At 35.2% G+C, this 16,395-nt stretch overlaps 1 protein-coding gene across 2 annotated transcripts; it reads right to left on the bottom strand.

The window, feature by feature from the left end:
- Nucleotides 1-12,011: 12,011 nt before the first annotated feature.
- On the bottom strand, nucleotides 12,012-15,251 carry LOC132058431 (nudix hydrolase 15, mitochondrial-like). Of its 2 annotated transcripts, XM_059450931.1 has the most exons (4): nucleotides 14,826-15,251; nucleotides 13,993-14,135; nucleotides 13,720-13,839; nucleotides 12,012-12,431 (listed from the first exon to the last, which is right to left on the bottom strand). In XM_059450931.1, exons 1-4 carry the CDS (start codon nucleotides 15,130-15,132, stop codon nucleotides 12,204-12,206), a joined length of 798 nt encoding a protein of 265 aa, XP_059306914.1. In that variant the 5' UTR covers nucleotides 15,133-15,251; the 3' UTR covers nucleotides 12,012-12,203. The 2 variants fall into 2 exon arrangements, with proteins under 2 accessions (XP_059306914.1, XP_059306915.1); XM_059450932.1 differs by lacking the exon at nucleotides 13,720-13,839.
- Nucleotides 15,252-16,395: the final 1,144 nt, after the last annotated feature.

Raw genomic sequence — 16,395 nt, 5'->3', positions numbered from 1 at the left:
TGGTGTTGTAACAACTAAGTAAATTGTTGCAACTTAGCTCCAACTTTTTTGCAACATCTTCACATCGCAATGTTTGCACTAGTTGTTTTATTTTTACCAACATATTAGGTATTTGTTCCAACATATTTGTGACTTGCGTAAAACTACTGAAACAACTTAAACAATATATAAGGGTACTGAGCATAGAATATATATTTAACAAAATTACATAAGACAAATTGTTTAATGCAAACATAGTTTAAGAGAAATTATTTGTCAAATTAGGGCTCCAACACCTTATCAATAATTCCATAAGCCCACCTCCATTGCATCTTCTCCACAGTATTGTCACTCAATAAGGTATCGGGCTTGGTCATATTCGTTTGGGTACGTAAAGCGTCAACAAAAGCAAGTGACCAGGAAGCACATGCCTTATTGGTCTCATTGCGGGGGATATTCTTCTTCCGATCAAACTTTCATGATTCATTCAGCAACTTTTCAGGCAAGTATGAGAACATGTCACTATGCTTTAGCAACTTAGGGAACAAATCCAATAACGGCTGCATGTGACAGAAGAAAGCACTATCTTCATTACATGGGATGTTGCAATCATAAGCATTTATGATACTCTCCTTAATGATGATCACAATAGTGACAAAATGGTTGTCATTAATATTCATGATAGATATGATCTTTTTGGTACCAATCCACTCGCAGCCACCTGGGTAGGGTACACTACCTCTGGGATAAGCGAGACCATCATCATCCCTCCTAAAGAGAGCAAGTCTTTGCTCATAGGGCACGGCACCCCCATGTGTAGACTCATCGGCCAACTCTAAGTACCTATTGCGAATGTGATGGTAGAAGTTGAGTTCCATGATTCTATCAGAGGAATCATAGTGCTCAGGGAAATTGAGTTGCTTCATACACATCAGCAACAAGATTTCATCCACATACTGCAGTAAAATTATCAAAACAGTCAGTCACTTGCTGCAACAAGTAATTAACTTGTTGGAACAACTAGTTAACTTGCTGCAACAGGTAGTTAACTTGTTGGAACAACTAGTTAACTTGCTGCAACAAGTTAGTAACTTATTGTAACAACTAGTTAACTTGGTGCAACAAGTTCATCGAATTACATGACTTGTTCAAACAACATACTGAATTATATACATATATATAAGTGTTGAAACTTACCCAATCCTCCCACCATTCGTGTATGTTTGTCATAACCTTGAAGTCTTCGGCCCCAAATTCATGCATTGAGTATAGTGCTCTCCCACTCTTTTTGGATTTGATCAAGGTTTCAAGCTTTTTCTTTTTTTGGGGATTTACACGCTTGAAAATATCTACTTTTTTTAGCACTTGTGGCACAACTTCAGCAGGAGGAGTAGCAATAGACTTCTATGGAGTACTTATTTTCCTTGCTCTACAATTATCAAGTGCCTTAGAAATTGTTTTGGCCCTCTTGAGAATCCCAATAGGAGCATAGGGTGAGCTAAGCTTTTTGGATGAATTGACACCCCTTTTAGACATCAAACTCTTTATAGCAGAATTTGTATCTTTTTGTGCCTGAACCAACTCTTCAATCTTGTTTATCAAACCATCCATTTTCAGGTTGCAAGTACTGCATTCACAAGCACAAGAAGACGCCTTGGAGGAACCGGCACCAACTGAAGAATATCTACCCAACCTATATGGGATATCTGTGGTCTGCCCACCACCACCACTTTAGGGAGTATATCCACCAACTCCATCACCACCATTATCATCATCTCTTCTTTTATCAGCAAGACCTTCCACTACTTGTCTTGCAACATCAACAAAAGTATTAATATCAACACCATCCCCAACACCATCACCATCACCATCACCAACAGCATCACCAACATCAATATCAACATCACCATCACCATCATCACCATTAACTATACCAGCCCTTGTGATGGTTGTGGCTCCAGTCAATTCTTCTTTTATCTGATCAATCAATTGATCAGGCACAGATTCCCCAAGCCTTAAACTAACAAGACATGGCATGTGCAACACTCGTTTTGTCGGGATAAGACGTGGGTGCACAACCTACATATATATCAACCAAAAAGTGTTGTAATAGGTTGAACAAGTTAACATATTTTCAAATAACTTCTGTTGTTGTCAAACATGTTCAATATGTTCTTAGCCGTGTGTAAAAACTAAACAACCTCCTAGGTTGTTTGCGGCCTATTTTCTTCATTGAAAAATCAAAATAATTAGCCTTCCCTCTGAATCGTTTTGATATTTTCCAATAGATTGTGAAGTTGTTGCAACAAGTTAGTAAGTTGTTCCAACATCTTAGGAGTTGTTGCAACATATTCACTATCTCGGAAAATATCGAATAGTTGATTCTTTGCAACTTCCTTAGAATCGTTTTGATTTTTCCAACATATTCTAAGGTTGTTGCGAACGGATAAATGTATCTATTGCAATAAGTAGTTACTTGTTATAAAACTATTCAGGGATATTTTCCAACAGATTCTGACTTACTGCTTCCTTGGGGGAGTTAAAAGGATCAAGATTCATTTTTTGTTGCTATTTTTGACAGTCAACCATCTGAGGATCCTTGGAAAACAAGTTTTTTCTGAGTAGTCCCTGACTTGACTCGGGAGGTGAGGAACGGCTTCAAAAGCCCAAGCCTGAAAAAAGTTATGCCCCCAAAAATCAGAATAATCAATGAAGGAAAAGAATTAAAAACATAAAACATTGAAGAAAGAAAGTTTACCATGAAGGCTACCATGAAGGCCCAAGGGAAGCCATAGATGTTGGAAGTCTTCACATTAGGGTTCCAAGCTTTCGACAAATATTCAACAGTCAACTTAAAACTTTTATGACCCCATGGATAGTTATTGAATGCCTCATGATCCTCCGAGATTTTAATCAAACCAAGTTGTATATTATTCTTTACATCCCTTGCCCAAATAATAAAATGCACAAACCAAACTAAGCGTAATGAGTCCTTGTGCTTTCTTGACATTTTTTTTGACTTCACGTCTTGTAGCAAATTCTCTACCTTGTAGCTCTTTCCAACAAGATCCATTAAATCCAAATCACCATCAACCTTGCTGTGCTTTTCTTGCCTTTCTTAGCTGCATTGGATGACTTGGGTGTCTTGGCTCCTTTCTTTAATGTAATTGTAGGAAGAGGCTGAGAAGGAGCATGACACCTCAGTCCGGTGATTATGGCAAACTCTTTGATGCCAAAACAAACTAGCATGCCGTAGTATTTTATCCATATCTCATCAGTTTTGCTGCAAATAATTCTTCGTTTGAGAAAACCTTACACAATGGTCATTTAAAACCTTGCATTGTTGTCCTCAGGAAAATCTAGGTATATCCCAAAACATTTGGCCCTGAAGAAATCCTCCAAGTCCTCCTCTTGAAGTATCTTCCTAAAATAATCAAAGGGCTTGCCCATGACTGATTTTACAACAAGATCACCATTCAAATCACCTAGTTTATCCATCGGCATCTGCACACGGAAATTTTCAATACTGAAAGTTTTGACAACTTCATCAGTGGAAGGTCTCACAATATCGATCCAATAGAAGAATCTCGAAATTCGATCGCCGACCTTTCAAAAGATGCGCTTTTATCCTCTTCATTGTCTTCATTATTTACATCATTGTCATCATTATTTTCATCATGTTCTTCTTCTTCTTCTTCTTCTTCTTCTTCTTCTTCTTCTTCTTCTTCTTCTTCTTCTTCTTCTTCTTCTTCTTCTACTTGATCTTCTTTACTTTCTTGGCCAGAAACTCCTACTTGAGAGGTTTCTTGTTCAACAATTTGTTCAGAAAGAATATTTGCCTGTTCAGCAAGATCATCTAATAATGCCCCGTTGGCTCTTTTACTAACTGTAGATGATTCCTCCCCTTTTCTTTTTTGTGGAGACATTTTATCTGCACAAAGGAGATAAACAAAAACACTTTCAATTGATTTGTGCATCATTCAAAGTAAACAAATAATGAATTTTTACAACGGCTAAAGCATATGTTGCAACAAGTGTGTAATACATTGGAATAACTCCATCATATGTTCCAATAACTTCATCAGTTGTGGGAACAGATTAGATATTTGTTGGAAAATATCAATACTGATTCTTGCTGCAAACTTCCTCAACAATCGTATTGATTATTTCCAACAGATGGATAATCTATTGCAACAACTGGTGAAGTTGTTGGAACATATGATGGAGTTGTTCCAACAGACTAATCTGTTGGAAACCATCATAATAGTTGCTGCAGCTTCCTTAGCAACTATTCTAACAATTTCCAACAGATTCACTTGCTGCAACAACCTCAGCAACTGTTTGCGTTTTTACCAACAGATTAGCAATCTGTTGCAACAGATTACTCAGTTGTTGGGTAAAAACAAAAAATAAGGCAAGGCCCTTTTTCCTAAGCCTTACAAGGACAACAACATGACAACAACATTTATTTCACTATCAGCAATATCAATGTATTACAAACACACAACAGTCAAAAATTGAACAAAATACACACCATTGAAGAGACACCCTACCCATGTTCTTCCCCTTCTTCTTTAACCAAAATTAATCATTTTCATACTTTTATTTCAAAACCCTAACTTTTGAACAATAAAAAACATTTGTTTCAATACAAACACACAACCATCACAAGTTAAACAAAATAAACCAACCTCAATCGTCAAACAAGTGCTGAAGTTGCTGCAACAACTTACTCAGTTGTTGAAAAAAATTCAAACCCTTTTTTCGAAACCCCAAGGAGAACAAGAACACAAACAGTACCAAAAACTATAATTTCACAACCACATACACTATTTAACAACACAGAAACCCCAACAAGTTGAACAAATAGAGCAAATAAGGGTTTTGTCAAGCCCAACAAGCCCTTTTTTTGAACTCCTAAGGAGAACGAGAACACAAACAACACCAAAAACCAGAATTTCACAACCACATACACTATTTACAAACACACAAACCCCAACAACTCGAACAAATACAACAAATAAGGGTTTCTCAAGCATTGAACAACAAAATAAACAACATTGCAGACAAACCCATGTTATTCTTCTTCTTCTCTGACCAAAATCATCATTTTCGTACTTTGATTTCAAAACCCTAACTTTTAAAAGAAGAAAAAGTTGAGCGATTTTACTCCGAGAGAAATGGAGAGCAGCAAAGAAGAACGGAGAGGCTTATGAAAGAGGTTGACGACGGTTTGACATTTAGCTTTTGAGATGGGTTTGAACTTGAAAGTTTCAGAAGGAGTGATTGAGATTAGTTCGTGTGTTTGAAGGAGAAGTTCGATGTGTTTTGATATGGACCGATGTTGAGTTTGAAATAAATGGGGGTTGGATTAAATGGTTTGGGGTCTTTTTTGTATTTTATAAAAGATTAACAAGTTTGGCAAAATATATTTTCAACCCCAATTTTCTTAATCCCAAATTTAATTGGATTTTGACTTAATGTGGTCCCTACAAGTCACCTCTAGTAATTTCCAAACTTAAAAGTCACCTAGAGTTAAATTTTTGATGTATCATTGTTGAATAATTTATGTGTAATAAATATAAAATCAACGTATACTTACTAATTATACAAATATACAATTATTATACAATATTATACAAGTCCTTAACCATAGTTCATAGCGTTATTGGAAAGTAAGAATTCCTTACTTGATCTAATTTAAATAGCTTAGTTTATGTCCAAAGAAGCATGCATGGGGGCATGTCAATATGATCAAATGATTTCTAAAAGTTGTTGACAAGCAGAAGCAAATTAACTTTCACGATTTGGTACTTTCATTCGATTACTACAAGATCCCATTCGCTTACAGTTTGTTCCTTAGATCTGTATCTGCTTATTACAATTTGTACACAAAATTGCAAGCAAATCCAATGGAAACTGGATTGAACTCAAACAACAAAGAGATCAGAATAAAAAACCCCAAACTAATAAAAGAAGCTGGAAGGAGATAAAACCGTGCTTGTACAGAAATCAATTGGAAAATGTAGCAAAATTGATGAAAATTTTAGTACGAAGGAACTGCTTGGTTTGAATTTGATTTAATTTCAGGTTTAGCTTCTTACGGAGACCGGAAGTACCAGGCTTCTGGCCTTCAAATGGCGTGGTTTCAACCGAAGATGGGTATACCAAGAAACACAGGTGGGGGAGGAGGATTATTAGTGGGTATTGATATGTTAAGTGAAAGAGCAGCAATGATGAGATTGGGCTTTTGGACGGTGGGCTATTTGTGTCAATAGTTTGGACTTAAAGTTTAATTCGGGGGTATTTGGGTAAAAGTTGGGCCATTAAAATTTGTGATGGCTACACAGTGTCCTTTTCCCTATTTGTTAGGCATATGCACGTATTTGTACTAGCTGTATCGTTCTTTATTATGTACTTCCTTAGTTAGTTAGTTTGTCATAGAATTAGCTACTAGAAATAGGACAAGTGTATAGGTAGGAAGGATTCTATTCCATTCTTTAGTTGTGTATAAATACATGTACAAAATGAGTAAACATCATCAAGTAATTTTTTCGACAATCTTCTCTAAATTATAATATGATATCGGAGCTTTAGGATACAGATCCAAGCTTAATTTTTTTTTTTCAATCTCAGTTTCTTTCTAGCAATCTCTTTGGGTGATCCAACAAACTCGACCACCCCTATCATTCCTGCTGCTCAAACAACTGATGAACAGTCTTCTGCTGGGAAGAGTGTGATTAACTCAATTCATCCTTTCTTCAATCATCCTTCTGACTTACTTGGAATGTCACTAGTGAATTCAATGTTCACCAAAAAGGGTTATGGACGCTGGAGAAGAGTTGTTCTTATGGCCCTCTCAACCAAAAATATATTGGCTTCATAGATGAAATTGTTTCTCAACTTGATGCCACCATTGATATTTTCAAATCTTGAAACTGATGTAATGCTATGGTGATATCATGATTTTGTACTCACTCTCAAAGGAAATTGATGAGAATGTGCTCTATTTCAAGAATGCGAAGGAGATCTGACTTGGTCAAAGTAATGGGCCTCAACTCTATCAGGTGCAAAAGAAATCAATGAGTTAGCACAGTCAAATCTAAACATTGCAGGATACTACAAAAAGGCGAAAAGGCTTTGGGATGAATTAGACAATGTAGATAAGTGCCAGCACTGTACTTTTCAATGGGAGTATGGAGGAAAAACCAAGGTAATGAAATCTCAACAGTGATACTGCTCGCGACCCAAGATTCTATTTTATCATCAATCCAATTCCCGTCACGTTTTTTTTTAATCAATGAATATATATCTTTACTTGTATGACTTAGATGTCTCATATTTTTTGAAAAAGTGATTCGATTGATAGGCTCATTCAATTCCTGATGGTATTGAAAGATGCTTACTCAGGTTCTAGAAGCAACCTACTCATGGCCTCACCTCTGCCTTCAGTCAACTATGCTTACTCCCTTCTCATTAGGGATGAAAAATAGAGGGAGGTTCAGATTTCACCACATCCAGGAGAGAGTGATTTTATGGATCCTAAGCCACAAAACGCAGGATACAAATTCACCTATGACAAGAGAGTAGTACCACATCCAAAGAAAAACAATCTATTATGCACTTATTGCACAAAAACAAACCACATGGTGAAAAACGCCTACAGACTAATTGGTTTTCCAGCTAACTTCAAGTTTGCTAAAACCAAAGGTACTCTACTGATGCAGAAAGTAATGCAGTGCTTTCAAGGGAATAGAATGCAAGACAATCCAGCAATGTAGGGGACAAGCCTATGACTTTGGAGCTATACCACATATCAGTTGATTCAGCATGTTAAGATTGGAACCCAGAGTGAGCAAGTTACTGATGATATTGCTGAACCTAATTGTGTCAGTATCCCAATTTCTGTTTTTTCTCCCCTACTTCTTTACATATCTCTTTGAATTCTATTTTGTGGATCTTATATAATGGTGCATCTGAGCATATGACATCAGATTTATCTCCACTCTTCAATATTTCAAATCTTTCTAGACATTTCTGCTACTTTACTAACTTCTCTGAAAGTTTCAGTTTACAATTTAGGTTTTATTCATCTTATGCGTGGTTTCACTCGTGCAAATGTGTTTTCTATTCCTAGTTTCAAATACAATTTGTCTGTGCACAAATTATGCATTCAATTCAACTCTTTTCAAACTTTCACTTCTTTTGGTGCATTGTTTCAGGCACCTTCAATGAAGTGGCCAATGGTCCTTGGTAGGGTTCATCAAGAAGTCTATTTGATGCAAAGTTCCAACTCAAATCAAGTCAAGCCTAAATCTACTACTAGCACTAGTGATAGGATTTTCATTCAGTCTTTATGTAATCAAGTTATTAAGAATTGCAGTTCCAATTCTAGTTTGTGTCTAGGTTCAATACTTTCAGATGTTACTTTGTGGCACAAAAGGTTGGGACATCTTCCCATTTTCAGTAGGAATAAAGTTTCTTCTGTTCCTATATCTACTGTAAATTCAAAGTATTTTCCTTGTAATATTTGTGCTAAAGCTAGGCAAATAATGACCTTATCCTTCTATTTCAATCACTTCAACTTATGTTTTTTATCTAATTCATGTTGATACTTGGAGACCTTATAAAACTCAAACTCATGATGATTTTAAATATTTTCTCACCATTGTAGATGACTATGGTAGAGCTACATGAACTTTTCTATTAAGCACTAAATCCAATGCTTTTAATATTTTCAAACAATTTTTGCCATGACTAAAAGACAATTCAACACCTCTGTCAAAATTCTTAGATCAGACAATGCACCAGAGTTAGGATCTAGTAACATCACTTCAGATTATCTTACTTCTACAGGTATCATACATTATACTATTTGTGGTTTCTCTCCTTAACAAAATGGTGTTGTTGGGAGAAAACGTAGGTATCTTCTTGAAGTATGTAGAGCATATCTGGGGGGAACGTTTGTTAACTGCTATCCATTTAATCAATAGGTTTTGTTCTACAGTTTGAAAACTTAAAACACCATATAAGGTACTGTTTGGGACTAAACCTTTATATTTGCATCTAAAAGCGTCTGGGTGTCTTGGTTATGCCACCACTCTTCCTGCCCACAGAAGCAAACTAGATTCTAGATCTATCAAATGCATTCTTTTGGGTTATCCTCCTGGGAAGAAAGAATATAAACTACTTTCATTAGAATTAAAATAGATTCTAATTTCTAGAAACGTCATTTTTATGAGAATATATTTCCATTACATCAACGACCTAGTCCTTCTTTCTTTCCTTTTGTTCCTCCTCCTATCTCCCCTTCTATTTTTCTGATGTTTCTTCTCAACTCTCATTTTTTCCTACCTCTTCTCCTTTTATTCCTCCTCTTTCACCCCATTCTCCTCACTAATCTTAGTTTCTTCCTACATCTTTTTCTTTCCTATTCCTATAGACATATTCCTTCCCATGCATCTCCTCCTCCTCACAATCCTATTCTAGCTCTTATACCTCCTATTGTTCTACTTTCTCCTAGTATTGCCCCTGTTACTACTAGAAAATCCAACAGATCATCTTATCAACCTAGATATTTGGATGATTACATTTGCAATTTAGTGTGTTTAACAAAAGTAACTATTGATTTCTTTTCTTCTCCTATTTTGGCACCTATTATGCCTTTTTCTGGTCTTTCCACTTCTAACCAGTCTCTTCTCAAGTCAATTTCTTACATTACTGAACCTACCATATTTTCTCAAGCTTCACTTCACCCAGGCTGGAAAGAAGCAATGTCGAAAGAACTTGCAACACTGGATACCAACAAAACTTGGGAGGTTGTGGTATTACCTCCAGGTTAGAAAGCTTTACCCTTTAAATGGTTTTACAAAGTTAAATACAAACAGGATGGTTCAGTTGAAAAGTTCAAATCAAGGTTGGCCATTAGGGGGCACATACAAATAGAGGGGATTGATTTTCATGAAACATATTTCATGTTGTCAAAATGACCACAATAAGATGTTTGTTGTCCATTGCAGTGAAGAAAAATTGAAATGTGTCTCAATGATATGTTAATAATGCCTTCTTGCATGGTGACTTGCAAGAAGAAGTATATATGAAATTTCCTGCAGGTTTTTCACCCCTACCCCTTTTCATGTTTGTAATCTCAAAAAATCCCTCGATGGTCTTAAGGCAGGCTTCTAGGGAGTGGTATTCTAGGCTATCTACAACTCTTAATTTTAAAGGGCACTCTCACTCATTCAATGACTATTCATTATTTTTTAAACATTCAGCAGATCAATTATTGCAGTTTATGTGGATGATATTCTCCTAACTGGAGATGATCCACTTGAACTTAATTTAGAAAAAGCTTTTCTACATTCTGAATTTCAAATTAAGCACCTAGGTGATGCTCATTACTTTCTTGGCATGGAAAGTTTATGGGAATCTCAGGAAATTATTTTGAGTCCAAGAAAGTTTACCATGGATCTTTTATTTGAGTATGATTGCCTGGATCTCAAGCCTACTTCTGCTCCTCTTGATCCCCCAAACAAACTTCTAGTGAAAGATGGACCTTTGCTATCAGATACTACTATCTTCAGAAGACTCTTAGGAAAATTGAATTTTCTTACTCACACACGCTCTGACCTCTCCTTTGTGGTTCAAAATCTAAGTCAATTCATCCAAGCACCTTGACAACCTCATTTTGATGCAGCTTTGAGATATCTTAGATACTTGCTACTTGATCCAGGTTTGAGAATTTTTCTTTCTTCCACTCCATCCCTCACCCTCTTAGCTCTCTGTGACTCTGATTGGGGTTTTTGGCCCAATACTCGTCGGTCCATTAGTGGCTATTTTATCACCCTAGGTGGCTCTCCCTTCTTCCGGGAGTCAAAGAAACAATCTTTGATTTCCTTATCATCTGCAGAAACGAAATATAGGTACATGTGTCATGTTACTACTGAAATTACATGGTTGGTTCGTCTTCTCCATGATCTTTTTATTTCACCCTCTCCTAGTACCGATTCACTCAGACAGCCAGACTGTGATTCATTTCGCCAATAACCAGGTCTTTCACGAGCGTACAGAGCATGTGGACTTGGACTGCCACTTAGTACGCCAGCAATACCAAGCCGGATTCATTTCTCTGAATTTGTTCCCTCGAATTCTCAACTTGCAGACATCTTCACTAAACCTCTGGTCCGCACCATCAATCAAATCTGGGCAAATTGGGGCTTGCTTTTTTGCCACCCTCCAATTTGAGGGTGGTGTTGGAGATAAGCTCCTTCTTTCCTCCAGCAACAAGGTTCTAAGCTCAGAGGAAAAAGGAGGAGTTAACGAGGTAAAAGGTTGTGTTGGTTGACAAAGGAAAGTGACTGGAAAATTATATTCATCCTGGCCAAATGCAGTTGGGCCTATGCGAAGTAATGACACAGGAGCAGCCCAATTCACAAGTTTTCAGTCGACCAAGCCCAAAGAAAAATGATTCCAAAAACAGCTAATATTCCTTGGGCATATGCACGTATTTGTACCGGCTGTAAATTCATATTTGTTTTTTATTTTGTATTTCCCTAGTTAGTTTGTTATAGGATTAGCTACTAGAAATAGGACAAGTGTATAGGTAGGAAGGTTCTATTCCATTCTTTAGTTGTGTATAAATACATGTACAGAATGAATATACATCATCAAGAAATTCAACAATCTTCTCTAAAGTCTAATATTTTGTCCGCAAAAAGAACTCGACTCCAAACGTTTACGGGAGGACATATTATCAGACGTTTTGCAATGCAAAATCGAAGATTAATGAAATACTGAGGAAGAGAAAGACAGAGTGGAGAATGAAACAAAACCAACGTTTGTAATGAGACAGAGTGGAGAATGAAACAAGACCAAAGTTTGTAATGATCGAGGTTCCGTGTGTAAAAAAATATGACGGAAAAACCAAAATGGTCTTTTGACGTTTACTTTTAAGGAACCAGTTATTGTTGCTCAACATTTCAAATGTTGGATACAACTTAAAAACCTTGTCGAAAACATACTAGCCCACGAAATTTCGACAAATAACCATATGATCCTTTCTTCTTTTAGTAAGTAGCAAAGTTCATAACATCATCAACTTTGTTGTTGATGACTACTTTTGAAACATATAGATCATCTCTTCGACTTATTCATGATGTATAAGTAATTTATTTTTCACAAGAAATTCAAAAAGAAACATAAAAATAAAAAACGTGCACCCAAAGCTAGCAACTGTCCTTCGTGTTAAGGGTGAATTGCAATTGACTAAAATCAGGAAGATATTCAGAAAATGAAGGAGGCTCTTGATAAATGATGGATGCTGCATGAATCAAAATGCTTGCTGTCAATCCGGCAATGCGGAAAATTTCTGGCTTCGACGATTCATATTCAAATATGTGACATACATATTTCCATATTCCATACTCCTTTTCCACACGTCTGTGATTCTCTTCCTGTATAGTAAAAAAGAAAAAAATTAAGTTATATAGAGTCAGTGGCAGAGTCAGAATTTTCTATGGGGTTCAAAATATAAAGAAGTAAATCCATGAAGAAGCCAAAGGGTGTAGATCTATCATATATATACACATAAAAAAATATTTTTACATAGCTACATAGCGTAGGCTTCGCCACTGTATACAGTTATATACTGATATTGTAATTGTTTTACATCATAGGTGTAATTTAATTTATAATATAATACCAGTTATTCCCTCCGTCCCAATTTATGTGTAGGTGTTTGATTGGGCACGGCGTTTAAGATAAAAAGAAAGATTTTTGAAACTTGTGGTCTAAAACAAGCCTAAGAAATGTTACTAGGTGTTATTCATTTTGGGGCGGACTTAAAAGCCAAAATGTCACATAAATTGGAATGGAAGGAGTATCATTTTAACTAGATTAAAGACCAATTAATGTATTCCAGAGATTTATATATAATTATCCTAGCTATTAATAACCTATAACAATATTAATTACATCTAAGTCACAAAAAGTCGGAATCGGCTATATGAATCATCATTGAACTTATTGCTTTGTTTAAATCCATCTCATGCCAACAAAATACATAACAAAATAAAAATTACTAAAAGTTTCTATTTTTTTAACTGACGATTACCTTTACCTGATAAGTGATTAAATTAACAAGAAAAATTACCTCAATTTATCTATCATGATTTCTAAAAATGATTATCTCAAATTATTTGTTGTTTCAGAAGTTCAAGACTAAATAAATTCAAAATAAATTATCTTTTCCCCATTTCACCTTTAGTATATTGTTCCTGAAGACTACAAACACCTCAATTATGAGGTGATGTTATGATTGTTCAAATATCAATGAAGGGTAAAATAGATTTTTAAGAAACCCCTTCTAATTATTACTCCCTCCGGATAAAAAAAAAAGGTCCACTTAGCCATTTGCACATCCCTTAAGAAAATACTAACTCCTAGATAAAAGTAGGTAATTTGACTAAACTACCCCTAATTAAATAAGCATTGAGATTTGATCATATAACACTTAATAGGGGCAAATCTGGAAAAATAAGGTTAATTCTTTCTTGATTTGATAAGTGAACACTTATTTTTACCTAAGAAAAAAAGACTAAGTGAACTCTTTTGTTAATCCGGAGGAAGTATTTTTTAAGGGCGCACAAAAGAGAATCATGATTCAATTCAATAAGGAGGAAGTATATCGCTAGTACATAAAACTTAAATCCTAAAATAGAAGAGCATTAATTACATAAATACCTTGAGAAACATATCCAAGGGTACATCAAAAATAGCATCAACTTCGTCGGCATTAAGTACGGGCTTAAATTCTTCTATTCTAGACAATAGCCCCACTACTGGCACAACCGTAAGTAGATGCTGCAATAATAAAAATTGTACTTATGGTCAATGCTTTTCAGTAACCAATTATTTGTCTACTTTAAAGTAGAAATGAATTTCGAATAGAAATTGTTAACTTATAAGGAAGTGAAATTAAATTATAGAAATATTTCAAAAAAGAACATGTAGTACCAATGATATGAATGGTTCAAGATTGGTAATGACTTGAACAAGACTTGATTTCAAACCAATCTCCTCCTTTGCTTCTCTTAGAGCAGTGGCAGAATCATCTAAATCTTCATCATCCATTTTTCCACCAGGCAATGCTACCTCTCCTTAATAATAAGAAATATCATATTATAATGTGTCAATTCCCTATTTGATTAATAACCATTAAATTAAACAAAGGGTTCATATGTGTTTTTTGGACAAAACTTAGTGAGCTTGACATGAAATTTTTGCAGCTAAAAGTGGATGTTCTCATGTTAGATCCCCTGTAAGATGCCGTAAGATATAAGTAAGAGTTTAACTTCTAGATGTGCACATGTAATGTATAATTTGTTTACATCTAATTAAAGTAATTCTCTATATAATCCTAACTTGATAACATAGAAAGCAACATAGAAAATTTGTTATAACAAATTAAAATACATGGAGAATGTACAAACTAATTCCAGTGTCAGTGAACATAACTTGAACCCCACATAAAATTTCACATTTCAACAAATATATGCCTACGTTCAATCTGTGAAAAAAATTGATTTTGTATAACATATTTGGAACTTGACAGACATTTTCTGTTCCAAGAAATAAAAGTAAAGGGATAAAAATTAATTGGCCATCTTTACAAATTCAAAAGTAAGATTAGCTTTATCAACAACTAATCCAAGATTAAATTAACCACATAGGGGCTAATGATACTTTACTTACTTTGAAGACCTATGCTATAGATGAGACTGATATTCAAATCGGATACTTTTCACTCCACAAATGTACTCAACATCATTACTAGTTAGAGATATTACCTGGATGAGTAGAAAGTTTCATGGATCTTTTGGTGAGAATTACACGAAGTTCACCTTCAAGGCCTTCAAAAAGGCATATTAAAACGGCTGCTCTTTTCTCTCTGGAAATGACCTTAGATAAATGAAGATTCCTATTTGTTATGTACTCTTTGATCCCAACAATGTAAGAATTTTCATGCAAATTATCAGTGTATTCAGTAATTTCTTCATCCTCAGTGGACGAAAAATTGATGATTGGTTGAAGTTTTTTAGTGAGTTTCTGATCAGCCTTGCAATTCATCAACTCTGAAGGAGCAATGCAAGCCATTTTATTTTGGGGGAGAATGTGTTTTGGTTGGAAAATGTGTAGAAAGTAAGTAGTGGATATAGTAGTACTTATTTTGAGTTGTATAAAGGTGCACTAGAGGAATGCCCAATTGGTTTAATTCTTGATTAGGAGATGCTACCTTTTTAAAAAAAAATTATCGTACATGTATTACTGCCCAACTTCTGCGTAGAGATTCTTTAAATGTACCATTCTCCTTTTTAGAGTTGGCAGATGGGTACTGATTGGGTAAAAGCTGGACTATTAAATGGTTACGATTCAACTCGTTCGAAGTTTACTTGAATTAAAATGGATTGGACTAATATGAATCAACTAATATGTAGAATTAATTGAGGTGGCCAACCAACTGAAGTACTACAATTCACCACTAAAGAATATGGTACAACGGATGAGACTGGTCTTTTCTTAACCAAAGGTTTTGGATTCGAACCTTGGGTATGGAAAAATTCTTAGTAAGGAGCGCTTCCCCAGAATAGGCCTACGCAGCGCGAATTTGGAATAGTCGGGCTCTAATGCGAAAAACATTTAACAAAAAAAAAAAAAAAAAAAAAAAAAAAACCTACAATTCATCCCCAACAAGACCTAATCTCCCATCCTCTTCTTTTTTGTTTTCTTTTTTAAAAAAATGAAGTGAAGGTGAATATGCTTTCCTAAAATTATTAAGTTATTTCAAATTTATGCATAATTTTCAATCTTCAGATTTCATTAAGTATTTGGGTGCGGTTACATTTTGACCCGCTAGATTACGCTATTTTGATCAAATAGTTCAAGGGACATTTCAGGTTCAACTTGTTAGTCCAGTCAACAATATATTCCAATCAATTTGAATATGGACACGTTACTAAAAGTCGGTTACTTTTACTACGTCTACTTCCTTTGTACTGCACTACTTTGTAGTCTGCATGAATGGGAGTCGTTTTTAGTAGTATAGGGTAGTCATTTTCAAATTGCGTAAACAAATATTCGTGGTTAGTTAGTAGGCGTTTGGCCATCAATTTTGAAATTTCAAACCAGCGTTTGGCCATCAATTTTCAGTCATGGTTTGAAACCATGGTTTGAACCCAAATCATCCAAAAAAGCATGGTTTGGGTTTGAAAACCACTGGTTTCAACTTTTTTAAATACAAAATTTAACCCATAAGTTAATATTTTGTAAAAAAAAAAACCCATAAGTTGGTAAATATTTTTAACAATTACCCCCAATCAATCATTTACCAATCTCATTAACTTCCACCAACCTTTATTT

Source organism: Lycium ferocissimum, chromosome 5 (genome assembly GCF_029784015.1).
Source record: "Lycium ferocissimum isolate CSIRO_LF1 chromosome 5, AGI_CSIRO_Lferr_CH_V1, whole genome shotgun sequence".
NCBI classification, from domain to species: domain Eukaryota; kingdom Viridiplantae; phylum Streptophyta; class Magnoliopsida; order Solanales; family Solanaceae; genus Lycium; species Lycium ferocissimum.
Note: the sequence above shows the minus strand (reverse complement) of the source record. Positions and strands in the feature narration are given on the sequence as shown.